General features: G+C 44.9%; 1 protein-coding gene across 7 annotated transcripts in view; it reads left to right on the top strand.

Annotated features, from left to right (window-relative positions):
• The window catches only part of LOC139382280 (rap1 GTPase-activating protein 2-like), a 115,744-nt gene that overhangs the window by 75,445 nt on the left and 25,776 nt on the right, over nucleotides 1-14,523 (top strand). For 3 of the 7 annotated variants that reach the window (XM_071126156.1, XM_071126155.1, XM_071126152.1), the window contains 7 exons: nucleotides 6,469-6,504; nucleotides 8,296-8,340; nucleotides 9,575-9,607; nucleotides 9,890-10,108; nucleotides 10,582-10,685; nucleotides 12,926-13,004; nucleotides 13,352-13,405. In XM_071126156.1, the coding sequence (XP_070982257.1) occupies nucleotides 6,469-6,504; nucleotides 8,296-8,340; nucleotides 9,575-9,607; nucleotides 9,890-10,108; nucleotides 10,582-10,685; nucleotides 12,926-13,004; nucleotides 13,352-13,405 (570 nt within the window). Of the gene's footprint in view, nucleotides 1-3,105; nucleotides 3,580-6,468; nucleotides 6,505-8,295; nucleotides 8,341-9,574; nucleotides 9,608-9,889; nucleotides 10,109-10,581; nucleotides 10,686-12,925; nucleotides 13,005-13,351; nucleotides 13,406-14,523 lie in introns of those variants that run through there. The other 4 variants (XM_071126158.1, XM_071126157.1, XM_071126153.1 and 1 more) reach the window with 2 other exon arrangements.

The following is a 14,523-nucleotide window of genomic DNA, read 5'->3' on the forward strand; positions in this document are numbered from 1 at the left end:
AAGGTATTGTCCATAGAGCTTTGAGACAGGATTGTGTCGAGGAACAGATCTGGGGAAGGATACCAAAACATTTCTGCAGCATTGAAGGTCCCCAAGAACACAGTGGCCTCCATCATTCTTAAATGAAAGAAGTTTGGAACCACCTACATTCTTCCTAGAGCTGGCCGCCCGTCGAAACTGAGCAATCGGGGGAGAAGGGCCTGTCCGAACGCACTGTCTGTATATATACAGTGGGGCAAAAAAGTATTTAGTCAGCCACCAATTGTGCAAGTTCTCCCACTTAAAAAGATGAGAGAGGCCTGTAATGTTCATCAACAATGACAGACAAAAATAGAAAAAATAAGTATTTGGTCAATAACAAAAGTTGATCTCAATACTTTGTTATATACCCTTTGTTGGCAATGACAGAGGTCAAATGTTTTCTGTAAGTCTTCACAAGGTTTTCACACACTGTTGCTAGCCAGTCTCCAGATCTCAACCCCATAGAAAATCTTTGGAGGGAGTTGAAAGTCCATGTTGCCCAGCAACAGCCCCAAAACATCACTGCTCTAGAGGTGATCTGCATGGAGGAATGGGCCAAAATACCAGCAACAGTGTGTGAAAACCTTGTGAAGACTTACAGAAAACGTTTGACCTCTGTCATTGCCAACAAAGGGTATATAACAAAGTATTGAGATAAACTTTTGTTATTGACCAAATACTTATTTTCCACCATAATTTGCAAATAAATTCATAAAAAATCCTACAATGTGATTTTCTTGATTTTTTTTCTCCTCATTTTGTCTGTCATAGTTGAAGTGTACCTATGATGAAAATTACAGGCCTCTCTCATCTTTTTAAGTGGGAGAACTTGCACAATTGGTGTCTGACTAAATACTTTTTTGCCCCACTGTATATAGGGAGAGAGAGTATACTGTCTGACAACAAGTATCTGAAGTGAAAAAGCTAAAGAATCTGTGCGCTCTCTGATTGTAATAAGTCTTTTGAGATGTATTCTTCCCCAAAATGAGAAATAGACTGCTCTTAAAGGTTGATTTGAATAAACGATAAAAGAGAAATGGATGGTTTTCTCTGAAGGATGCTGTGTAGTATCACCTCGAAACAGACTGGCCATCCCTTTTCTAGTCTGCAAGGAGGAGGGCGAGAGATAAACAAGGAAGTGGGAGAGAAGAGGAAAGAGAGAGTGAAGAAAATGTAGCATACAGAGACATAGAAAGAGAGAAATAAAGAAAGAGTGAAGCAGGGGAGGGGGAATCCGTATGGCACAGAGATGGGGAGCTCAACAATGATCTTTTTTGTTGATGTTGTAGTTTTTATATTTTTTATTAAATTCGGCAAGTCAGTTAAGAACAAATTCTTATTTACAATGACAGCCTACCGCAATATCCTATAGTGTACAAACAGTATGAGGCTGTTACTATGCATACTACCTCTTCTATTACTTGTAATTGTTTCTTTGTTATTGATTATTGTACTGCACTACTGAGGGAGCTAGCATACTAGCATTTAGCTGCACATTTTAAACCTGCTGTAAACTGTGTACTGTACGTAACAAATAAAATAGGATTTGATTTGGGATGATTCATAATCAATCAATTGACCAGTCATTTACACACAGGGTGGTGGTATTGACTGGGTATTTAAAGAGCAACTAAAAGGAAAGAAACAACTTCCCTGATAGAAAACGGCTCATGTGGAACATTTAATCAGGTCCAAAATTGACTACAAAGTGTAAATGGTATAATTTTGTTCAGAAAATCAGTCTCGTCCGAACCTGAGTTTTGCAAGTGAGTTGTCATTATTTATTTGAGGGTTGGGTCTTGATTTTGACAATGGTCACTTGTCCATTGACACGAGATACACATCTCTGGTGATTGCGCTCTATTCTATCCCATTGCAGAACACTCATACAGGACAGAGACAGACCTGTCCATCAGAGCAGCGGATCTGACTTTGTTCACACAAGACAGCACGTTGTGCAGAAATTGAAAATCTTACATAGTCTGAAAGAATCTATGTTGAGGAAGTAATATAGTCTTTGTTCCTATGGTGTCTCATGGGGGACAAAGATAAGTAACTGCCACATCGAACCACACCCCCAAGACTGAAGTGTAGTTTTTCTTAATGAGCAGTTTTTTCCGTTTTTCTAGTCCGACTGAGGAGCCAGAATGTGTATTGCCGTGTTGTGCTACAGGAGGACTGACAGCGCATTCCGATATCGTGTGCCTGCTTCATTTGTAAATACCTGACAACTGGTACATTTGCTTGAGAGAAACATCTGCACAGGCAGAAACAGTGTGAATGAAAGAAGGTTTGCAATGAGAAAAAGTGTTTATGCATGTGCCTATGCTGTTGACGGTAAGAGACCAGGGACACACTGCACTGTTGGAGCTAGAAACACAAACATTTCGCTGCACCTGTGATAACATCTGCCGATAGTAAGACCAAGTTTGACAGGTTTTACATTGAAGTGTATTCAATGGTACGTCAATTAATTTACGCCAGTGTTTTACCCAAAAGGCTCAGGCATTTCTGTTTCCGTGTCTCACTGCGCCATGGCCCCTGTGGACCTGCTCTCACTTGGGGCCAAAGCCAGGACACTGATACTTTTCAGCTGCATTTACATAACAAAGGCTAACTTGGGAACTTTAACATCTTCTTCATTGAGCACGTGTTTTGATTTTGTTGATTTGAGGTTGTTGATTCTGCTCTTCACAAGGCCTCACTTTCAGCCCTAGCTATGGAAACACAATTTCTCTAGCATTACATCAGGGTGGGTATTACACACTAGTGGAATGCTGGTGTTACACTCAAAAAGCAGCACTAGTGCTGTGAGTGAATATGGGTTACGGGCTGTGTGCCCGGAGACCGTGGTGTTTGAATCCTCCCAGTGCCAGTCCTTCCCTCTAATCTTGGTGTGGACAGCAGGGGTGCAGCAGGTTGCCCCGGGAGATAAGAGAGAAAGAGAGAGAGAAGTGAGAGAGAGAAGTGAGAGAGAGAGAGAGAGAGGTGAGAGAGAGAGAGAGAGAGAGAGAGAGAGAGAGAGAGAGAGAGAGAGAGAGAGAGAGAGAGAGAGAGAGAGCAGCACAGACAGACACATAGATTGGTATTTCACATCTAGACTCTGTGGTGAGCCAGCCTTGGAGGCAGGGGAAGACAGACCGATCTTTTACACCTTGGTTCTCAGCCTGTCCACGCTCCGCTCGCGTCACGGTTCCTCTCTGATTGGCGTCCGATTGATAGACCTCCGTCTGGCCCCTAGGAGGCCCACCACAGCCCCCAGTGGCCCTCAGCAGTTCTCTCACCTCAGACGGGGGGGCGACGATGAATCACCAAGGTTACAGTGCCCATCTGTAGGGCTGCGTGAGCCTGCCTCTCTGTGTTGACTCTGTGGGACTAGCTACGTGGGTTTGGGACACTGTGGCAGGTTAATGAATAACTAAACGATAACTCCCGCTGCACTCACAGCTGTGGGATTAGCGTGTTCACCTGAGCTCAGGTGGATCCCGGGAAAGTAAAGAGATGTTTTGAAATGGATCCTTTTCCTGGTTTACAGAGTGCCAGGTTGTATATCTGAAGGTAAGACATGGGTTTTCTAGGTCTTGGTGTGTTTAGTGGTATTGCTGGTGGTGTTCGACTATGATATAACATGTCGCTGTACTGCCGTGGGCTTAATGGCTGCGTTGATAAGGGGTTATCAGTACCTGTGTAGATAGGCCAGCACTAATGTCAGAGTGACTCCTTGAAGCTCACACCTTTCAAAGCATTTGTGTTTAGCTTTGTCATTAGTGTCTGCATAAAATGCCACGAAAAGTACATTTAAATGCCATTAGGCTCACTGTATGAAAAGATGCATTTTCCTGCTGCCTCGTGCATGTCTGGTTAGGTCGTGCCTTGACTGCCTTAGTCTGTGTGCTCTACTTGCCAACCTTGAAACCTGAAACCTGTGATTCAAACAATGTCGTTGATTGTGTTCCTCATCAAATCAAATTGTGTGTGCCGAATACAACAGGTGTAGTAGACCTTACAGTGAAATGCTTACCTACAAGCCCTTAACCAACAATACAGTTTTAAGAAGAAAACATATGTGTATATATATATATAACAAATAATTAAGGAGCAACAATAAAATAACAGTAGCGAGGCTATATACAGGCGGTACCGGTACAGAGTCAAGGTAATTGAGGTAATATGTACATGTAGGTAGAGGTATAGTGACTAGGCATAGATAATAAACAGAGGAGCAGCAGCATACAAATGGGGGGTGGGGTGGGGACAATGTAAATAGTCCGGGTAGCCATTTGATTAACTGTTCAGGAGTCTAATGGTTTGGGGGTAGAAACTGTTAAGAAGCCTTTATGACCTAGACTTGGCGCTCCGGTACCCCTTATAGCAGAGAGAACAGTCTATGACTAGGGTGGCTGGAGTCCTTGACAATTTTTAGGGCCGCCTGGTATAGAAGTCCTGGATGCCAGGAAGCTAGGCCCCAGTGATGTACTGGGCCGTACGCACAACCCTCTGTGGCGCCTTGCGGTCGGAGGCCGAGCAGTTGCCATACCAGGCGGTGATGCAACCAGGATGCTCTCGATGGTGCAGCTGTATAACTTTTTGAGGATCTGAGAAACCATGCCAAATCGTTTCAGTCTCCCGAGGGGGAACAGGCATTGTTGCGCCCTCTTCACGACCATCTTGGTGTGTTTCAACCATGATAGTTTGTTGGTGATGTGGACACCAAGGAACTTGAAGCTCACAACTTGCTCCACTACAGCCCCGTCAATGAGAATGGAGGCGTGCTCGGTCCTCCTTTTCCTGTAGTCCACATCCTTTTCTGCAGTCTGTAGTCCTCATTCTTTGTGTCTTTAGCATATTTCCTGAGTATGACTATTGACTGTCACATAGAGAACTATGTGTTTGTTGATTGACTGGCATTCATTATAAAGACACAAAAAGGCCGGGACAACACTGTATAAAACAATGTTTTAATGCAAGATGGATCTTTGTCAGGTCAAAAACTGTCAAGGCCTTTTTGTTTCTTTGTAGAGTTTGTCGTCCATCACCTGTTAAAGTGAAAATCAATGACATTCTTAAAGCTCTTATTCTGTTCTCTCTTATCCAAATAATGTTGTTGACTCTTCCTTTACTTATTTATAATATTTATAATGACTGGTATTTTCCCACGCCGTTGTGTTGTTTGGGAATAGGGAAAGCAGGGTCACACAGAAAAGCTTCTCATTTTTTATTTAACCTTTATTTAACTAGGCAAGTCAGTTAACAACAAATTCTTATTTACAATGACGGCCTACCCCGGCCAAACCCGGACGACGCTGGGCCCTATGGGACTCCCAATCACGGCTGGATGTGATACAGCCTGGATTTGAACCCTGGACTGTAGTGACTCTTGCACTGAGATGCAGTGCCTTAGACCGCTGCGCCACTCAGGAGTCCCTGCAATCCCTGTTAATCTCTTATTAACATAGGGCCTACTTTAAAAAACATGTTTGGAAGGAAATATATTGTAATTAATAGTAGGTCATCATATTTTTGTAGAAATCTTGGACAGCTACTGGGATCATGTGTTAATGACAAGCTTACTTCCTGATCCCCACTCTCATTCAGCTGAGAGTGGTTCCCGAATTGACATTAGTTAATTGAATTGTTTGATGATTTTTACAATAATGACAATGCACTACATGTACTACCAATATTTGGTTGTCTGTACTTGTTTTCCCATTGTCCTGTCAGTAATATTTTGACCCAGAACTTTAGTTTCGTTTTATACGAGCACAACAACAGTCCATTCTTTTCCTGGAGTGACTGTTTTGAGGAAGTGGAGTGGAGTGGGCTTGGTTATCTGTGTTTGGATAATATTCTGCACATATGGGTGTGAGAGGGTGTAGGACTGTCCTTCCTTATCTGCTCTGCCTCAGCTCATTGAGCTTTTATTGGGAACCAGGGTGGAAATGCTGCTAGCTAAAGATGATCGTGGTGTGACAATTGTAGCTACTGGGTTTGAGAGGTTTCAGGCCATGTTCAAGGTTGCGTTGCAGACTGACCAGTCAGCCATCAGATTGCTATATCACCTGATGTGGTTAGCTCTTGTACTGTACATCTCAATGTAGTCAGCCTGGAACGCAGCCTCAGTGACCAGATCTCCCTCCATTTCCATAGAAAATACCCAGAAACCACTTGGTCACACCTAAACCATCTCACACTGTGGACATCACAACGCCACACCTCAACCTATAGCAAATTTAACCCTAAGTGACATTATCCACCATGAATGAATTTAGTTCTTATTTCGGAAATACAGTTCACTCCACTTATAGTGATCAGATTGGTCCAGGACAATTTGATACGTTTTATAGTGATCAGATTGGTCCAGGACAATTTGATACGTTATCACTGCATTCACTATAATTGTATGCCGTTGTAGTAAAATAATCACCTCTGTTTGTCTGTTGGTTTCAGTCTGCCGAGTTCTTCGACATGCTGGAAAGGATGCAGGTGAGACTCCTCTTTCTCCTCTCTTCTTCCTTCTCTCTCTCCTTCCTTCTCCTCTCTCTAAGTTCCCACTGCTGCTGGCATGGGACGTGGTGATGAAAGCGCGACACGTTCACCACTTCCTGAGATTTTATTCAAGGGTCCTCTCCAACGAGCAGAAGGGTCCCGTTATTTGTTTATTTATTTCACCTTTATTTAACCCGGTAGGCCAGTTGAGAACAAGTTCTCATTTACAACTGCGACCTGGCCAAGATAAAGCAAAGCAGTGCGACAAAACAACAACACAGAGTTACACATAAACAAACGCACAGTCAATAACCCAATAGAAAAATCTATGTACAGTGTGTGCAAATGTAGAAGAGTAGGGAGGTAAGGCAATAAATTGGCCACGGAGGCGAAATAATTACAATTTAGCATTACATTTTGTTAAATTATCGCGCCCAGGCTCGGCCGCGACCGGGAGATCCGTGGAGCGACCCACAATTGGTCTAGTGTCATCCGGGTTAGGGAGGGCTTGGCCGGTAGGGATGTCCTTGTCTCATCGAGCACCAGCGACTCCTGTGGCGGACCGGGCACAGTGCGCGCTAACCAAGGTTGCCAGGTGCACAGTGTTTCCTCCGACACATTGGTGCGGCTGGCTTCCGGGTTGGTTGCGCGCTGTGTTAAGAAGCAGTGCGGCTTGGTTGGGTTGTGTATCGGAGGACGCATGACTTTCAACCTTCGTCTCTCCCGAGCCCGTACGGGAGTTGTAGCGATGAGACAAGATAGAAGCTACTAACGATTGGATACCACGAAATTGGGGAGGAAAAGGGGGTAAAAGAAAAAAAGAAAACAAATCATTTAGTTAAATTATTAAGCCATGGAAGTTTGGTTTGGAAGCGCGGCCGCCCTTGTTTTGAGGAACCGGGACGACCGGGTTCAGTCTCTGGTCCTGATTGAGTAATGAGCCGAACCGGACCATAGTTAACGAGCTCCCTCCCTCAATAATGCACAAACAGTTCTGGGACCAGGTTATGTCAGAGTCACTGTGTTGAACCGGAGACAAGCATCACTGGAGGATGGGGACCATTCAAACGCATGCAGAGAGTGCATAGATAGATAGCTAGACCAGTCTGTGCGTTGACCACTGAAATCAATAATGTAAAGTAGGGATCGTGATGTGGTTTAAGTCTGGAGAATGACTTCCCACATTGGGATAAGGTTGATTGAGATATGATTAAGTCTGATAAAAGCCTTGAGAGAATCTGTGTGTGTGGTAAGGATTCAGGCTTCAGAGCCTTCCCACATGCAAGACGTCTTTCTCCACAGGTCTCTCCAGTAGATTGGTAATTGGGTAATTCAGGACGTGTCAACTTCAGTCATGTATCCTCTGCATATTTGCAAACACTTATCATACCCAAGCAAATATTTTACCTGGGTTCCACCTATCAGATGTTTACCCAAAGAAGGTTCAGTACACTCTTGGAAAGAACCTAGAATGTTTCCCACCCCTTAGGAGAACCCTTTGAATAACCCTTTTTGGTTCCAGGTAAAATCCTTTTGGTTCCAGGTATAACCCGTTTGGGTTCCATGAAGAATCCTTTCCACAGAAGGTTCTACATGGAACCCTAAAAGGGTTATACCAGGAACCAAAAAGGTTCTCCTATGGGGACAGCCGAAGAACCATTTTTGAAACCCTTTTTTCTAACAGTGTACAATATGTTAGTACAGTAAGTTATTTGGGAGTTGCGTAAGTCAGGAATGATCGTTTTTGTACCCTTGTGACCCTCCGTCCACATGCGTGACCCTAACCAGGTCCCTAAATCTGAGGAGACGAAGCCCCACTCGCAGAGAAGCAAGGTCTGAGAAACAAACACACACACACTCACGTCAAGTATCTGTGGACCTCACCACTGGGCATGCTTCTCTGTCGTGGTGCATTGACATCGCCTCTGTGTCCATTCTTTCATTTATGTATTCATGTATTCCTTTATTAGTATTTTCCATCCATTCTTTGTTTGATTGTGGTGGTGGTCATCCTCCGTGCTAACCCTGTCAGCCCCTGGAGTAGTTTCACCACTTTCTACCACGCTCTTGTAACACTCTCTTAAGTTCCCCTCAACCAGGTCCACAAAATCAGGTCCCCTCAACCAGGTCCCCTTAACTAGGTCCACACAACCAGGTCCCCTCAACCAGGTCCCCTCAACCAGGTCCCCTTAACCAGGTCCCCTCAACCAGGTCCCCTCAACCAGGCTAACTTAAAATAACAAACAGCTGTTCGTAATGAATGCTATTCCCCTCAATCTCCTGGGATGATACACAGTGTAAAACAAAGCCATGGAGATTGATTGGAAAGATCCAAGGATGGACTGACAATGGTGCAATTCTGTCAAGTACCAGATGGGCTGGTCCATATTTAGTCCATCTGACATATTTTTTGTTGTTGTGCACAATTATAATACTAATAATAGGTGTCTCAAATATTTAAAAATGGGCTGGTGTGGGGAGCCTCAAGAGAAACAAATGGTCCGCTGTGTTAGAAATGGCCGGGCCTATTTCTGGTCCCAGTCTGTCCCTGTGACCATCACATCACAGCATGTTTAGACATCATACACCAGCCACAGTGACGTAATGATGAACCCAGGGGCTCACAGAGTCAATCCTGAGACTATCTCGTATCCCTGAGAGTGTCAGAACTCCTCCATCAGTGTTTGCCTGTTTGATGTCTGTGCTGTTTCATTGTGTTGAATAAGTCACCGTATATATGTTCACCCTGTGTTTCTGTGTACAAGCTTTTTATGGTGACTGACTGCCCCAGTTGTAATGTAGTTCAAGGCCTTGTTTGAATATTTTGCAAACACACCCTGCCTTCCTCCCTTTCTGGAAGCAATCACTGATCTTACACAAATTGATAGGTGTAAGCAATGGTTCTGTGCCACATAGCTTTCACCTACCCAGCCTTTTCAGATCAGGGATTTCCTTCAGGAAGGGAGGAAGAAAAGAGGCATTCTCTAAAGTATTTCAACAGGGCTCTAGTTATTCCAGCCTGTAAGGTTAATGATCTGTGTGTGCCTCCCCTCTCTCTGTCTGACAGGATGACTACATCCCATACCCGCGGATAGAGGACGTGAGTCAGCGCTCTGATACGATCATATCAGCTGGATCAAAACACTATGCACACACAACCATGAATACCATAAAACCCACGTATGCATACGTGCACCCACCCACACACGTGCAGTAATGCAAATACTCAATGTATTTGGTCAATGTAAAACGAGGCTCAAAGGACATTTATAGACACATTTATGATTGAAATCCCAAACTCTTATTTGTTTCTATGGCCCTATTCTTGTGGATGGTGTAATTTTGGTACATAAACCCCTTGTCCCTTGTTTCTGTGGCTCAGATTCTGGAGAAGGGTAGCCCATACCCGCAGGTGATCCTGCCCCAGTTTGGGGGTTACTGGATTGAGGATGCCGAGGCGCCTGCGGGCACCCCCACCTCCTCGGAGAGCAGCTTCTGTGAGGAGGATGACGGAGGGGGCATGAGCCCTGGGGTTGGGTTCGGCTTCAGGCTGGAGTGTAACAGCTCGGCTAGGGCCTACCGCAAACACTTCCTGGGCAGGGTGAGTCAAGGCCTATTTGGCTAGCAGGAGTAATGGGGGTGAGTGAGTGGGGGGGGGGGGGGGGGGGGGGGGGGGGGTGTAAGCGCCTGCATGTGTGTGTCTGTGTGTGTTTATGTGTGTACGTGCGTGTGTGTGTTCTCTGTAAGGGTGTTTCCCTCTGTTAGTCCTTCTCCATCCAGTGATTTTTCCTATTTCAGACTTAAGGCTCTGGGGTTATGACTAAGAGTTAGGAATCAGTCATTTGGAAAATGAACGTATAATTGACTCCAATTATACGGAGATCTGTGAAATATTGACTGTAAAACCGTATTAGAAGGTGTTTAACTTCTTTAAACCGTCTCATCATACTATGTAGTGATTCACTGTCTGTCTGACCCTCTCTCCCTTCCTCCATCACTTTCTCCCCCTCTTTCTGTCTATCTCTCTGCCTCTCTCTCTCCTTCGCTCTCTCTCTTTCTCTCTCTCATCTTCAGGAGCATATGAACTACTACTGCACAGGCAGCAGTCTGGGGAACCTCATTATGTCACTGAAGCACGAGGAGGCAGAGGGCCAGGAGTTCCTCCGCATCTTGCTCAGGTAACTACACTAGGGCCAGGAGTTCCTCCTTCATTCCCAGGTATACACTAGGGCCAGGAGTTCCTCCTTCATTCTCAGGTAACTACACTAGGGCCAGGAGTTCCTCCTTCATTCTCAGGTAACTACACTAGGGCCAGGAGTTCCTCCTTCATTCTCAGGTAACTACACTAGGGCCAGGAGATCCTCCTTCATTCTCAGGTAACTATAGTCATATAATGACATACAGTCGGGCCAGGAGTTCCTCCTTCATTCCCAGGTAACTACAGTCATATAATGACATACACTAGGGCCAGGAGTTCCTCCTTCATTCCCAGGTAACTACAGTCATATAATGACATACACTAGGGCCAGGAGTTCCTCCTTCATTCCCAGGTAACTACAGTCATATAATGACATACACTAGGGCCAGGAGTTCCTCCTTCATTCCCAGGTAACTATAGTCATATAATGACATACAGTCGGGCCAGGAGTTCCTCCTTCATTCCCAGGTAACTACAGTCATATAATGACATACACTAGGGCCAGGAGTTCCTCCTTCATTCTCAGGTAACTACAGTCATATAATGACATACACTAGGGCCAGGAGTTCCTCCTTCATTCCCAGGTAACTACACTAGGGCCAGGAGTTCCTCCTTCATTCTCAGGTAACTATAGTCATATAATGACATACAGTCGGGCCAGGAGTTCCTCCTTCATTCTCAGGTAACTACACTAGGGCCAGGAGATCCTCCTTCATTCTCAGGTAACTATAGTCATATAATGACATACAGTCGGGCCAGGAGTTCCTCCTTCATTCTCAGGTAACTACACTAGGGCCAGGAGTTCCTCCTTCATTCTCAGGTAACTACAGTCATATAATGACATACAGTCGGGCCAGGAGTTCCTCCTTCATTCCCAGGTAACTACAGTCATATAATGACATACACTAGGGCCAGGAGTTCCTCCTTCATTCCCAGGTAACTACAGTCATATAATGACATACACTAGGGCCAGGAGTTCCTCCTTCATTCCCAGGTAACTACACTAGGGCCAGGAGTTCCTCCTTCATTCTCAGGTAACTACAGTCATATAATGACATACACTAGGGCCAGGAGTTCCTCCTTCATTCCCAGGTAACTATAGTCATATAATGACATACAGTCGGGCCAGGAATTCCTCCTTCATTCCCAGGTAACTACAGTCATATAATGACATACAGTCGGGCCAGGAGTTCCTCCTTCATTCCCAGGTAACTACAGTCATATAATGACATACACTAGGGCCAGGAGTTCCTCCTTCATTCTCAGGTAACTACAGTCATATAATGACATACACTAGGGCCAGGAGTTCCTCCTTCATTCCCAGGTAACTATAGTCATATAATGACATACAGTCGGGCCAGGAGTTCCTCCTTCATTCCCAGGTAACTACAGTCATATAATGACATACAGTCGGGCCAGGAGTTCCTCCTTCATTCCCAGGTAACTATAGTCATATAATGACATACAGTCGGGCCAGGAGTTCCTCCTTCATTCCCAGGTAACTATAGTCATATAATGACATACAGTCGGGCCAGGAGTTCCTCCTTCATTCCCAGGTAACTACAGTCATATAATGACATACACTCGGGCCAGGAGTTCCTCCTTCATTCCCAGGTAACTACACTAGGGCCAGGAGTTCCTCCTTCATTCTCAGGTAACTACAGTCATATAATGACATACACTAGGGCCAGGAGTTCCTCCTTCATTCCCAGGTAACTACACTAGGGCCAGGAGTTCCTCCTTCATTCTCAGGTAACTACAGTCATATAATGACATACACTAGGGCCAGGAGTTCCTCCTTCATTCCCAGGTAACTACACTAGGGCCAGGAATTCCTCCTTCATTCTCAGGTAACTACAGTCATATAATGACATACAGTCGGGCCAGGAGTTCCTCCTTCATTCTCAGGTAACTACAGTCATATAATGATATACAGTCGGGCCAGGAGTTCCAGTATGGTTGCAGGATCTGACCTAACTATGATCTGCCCTGGCCTGGACCCATAAATACAATTTCTAGTGGGCCTATGTTGGGTCTGGAGCCATGTTATAGTCACACTACCCCTACCTAGTGAATGTGGATTTACACCCTTTACACACTTATCATGTAACCGGTAGCCAGAACTTTCACTGTAGATATAGGAAGTATGTATGTGCGATGTGCACACAGCCTTCTTTAAGATGCGGTTATTGACACTTGTTTTCCACAATCATCACCCAGGTCGAGGACAAAGACACACCATGACAGGATCTCTCTGGCAGGCCTCAACCAGCTTCCCAGTGTACCCCAGATAGCCAAGGTAAGGAGGACTGACCTAAGCACCACCAAGTACCACATGTTCACTCAATGCAACATGTGCTCTATGTAAAGTGGCGATCTGGATTTCAAATATCAACAAGAAGAAATGTAACCACTTTCAAATACATAGACTGACCATGAGATCAAAATGATAGTTTTAACCATGCGTTGAAACTATAGTGTTTGTTAACAATGCTTTGGGCTTCTGATGCGGTAAGACAGTTGAAATAAGCTCATGATTCATTTATACACATATTATAATTCATTTATCAGTCCAATAAGGGATGTACCAATACCAGATTGCCCCTTTAACCTAAAATGGATTTATTTCCTTCACTGTGGTTTCAGCTCCTCTGTGATGACGTGACTGGCCTGAAGTTCAACCCGGTCCTGTACCCCAGAGTGAGTCTGCTCCACTGTTTCCTTTCAGCCAGGCGCTTCCACCTCTACCACAGTAGCCATAGAACCAGGGACATTCATGAGGTCATGCTCTAGAAATATACATCATTTTCTAGCCATTCTATTTCTATGGGGCATGCAGCATTTTCAAACCGTTTTGCAATGGAACCCAAAGTGTATCTTATTGGACAAGCCTAGGAAGTCTCTCCCTTTTTCAGTCCCTTTTCTTCCGTTTGCTGCCTAATGAACACGATCCAACTTCCACCTGGTCCACTATACAGCCTGACCACCCTGTTCTCTCTAACTGATGTGGTGTAGGCAGTGCTAAAGACAGATCTGATCCAGGACCTGTTCGTCACATCAGAGGTCATTTGGATGATGGAGCTGCTTGTTGTGCCTCTGCTCCGGGTCCTGTAGAACTCATCTGTTATTAGGACAGTCTGCTCAGACTGCCCATTCCACACTGGTCGCAGCTGACTGCCTTTCAAAATGGCCACAATCAACCCACTGTGGTCCTGGGTCGTATTCATTAGGGCATGCAACGGAAAACATTTTTCAGACTTATTGGACAAGTCCAAGTAGTCCATTCCTGTTTTAGTCCGTTTCTTTCCGTTTGGTGCCTATTGAATACAACCCTGACCTCCCCAGACGTGATAGACATATACTACCTGACCAAAAGTATGTGGACATCTGCTCATCAAACATCTCTTTCCAAAATCATGGGCATTATAATGGAGTTGGTTCCCCCCTTTGCTGCTTTCACAATGTCCTCTCTTCAGGGAAGGCTTTCCCTAAGATGTTAGAACATTGCTGCAGGGACATGCTTCCATTCAGCCAAAAGAGCATTAATCAGGTCGGGCAATGATGTTGTACGATTAGGCCTGGCTCGCAGTCAGCGTTCCAATTCATCCCAAAGGCATTCGATTAGGTTGAGATCAGAGCTCTGTGGAGGCCAGTCAAGTTCTTCCACAGTGCTCTTGATAAACCATTGGACCTCGCTTTGTTCACAGGGGAAATGTCATGCTGAAACAGGAAAGGGCCTTCCCGAAACTGTTGCCACAAAGTTGGAAGCACGGAATTGTATAGAATGTCATTGTACGCTGTAGCGTTAATATTTCCCT

Source organism: Oncorhynchus clarkii, chromosome 24 (assembly GCF_045791955.1).
Source record: "Oncorhynchus clarkii lewisi isolate Uvic-CL-2024 chromosome 24, UVic_Ocla_1.0, whole genome shotgun sequence".
Taxonomy (NCBI): Eukaryota; Metazoa; Chordata; class Actinopteri; order Salmoniformes; family Salmonidae; genus Oncorhynchus; species Oncorhynchus clarkii.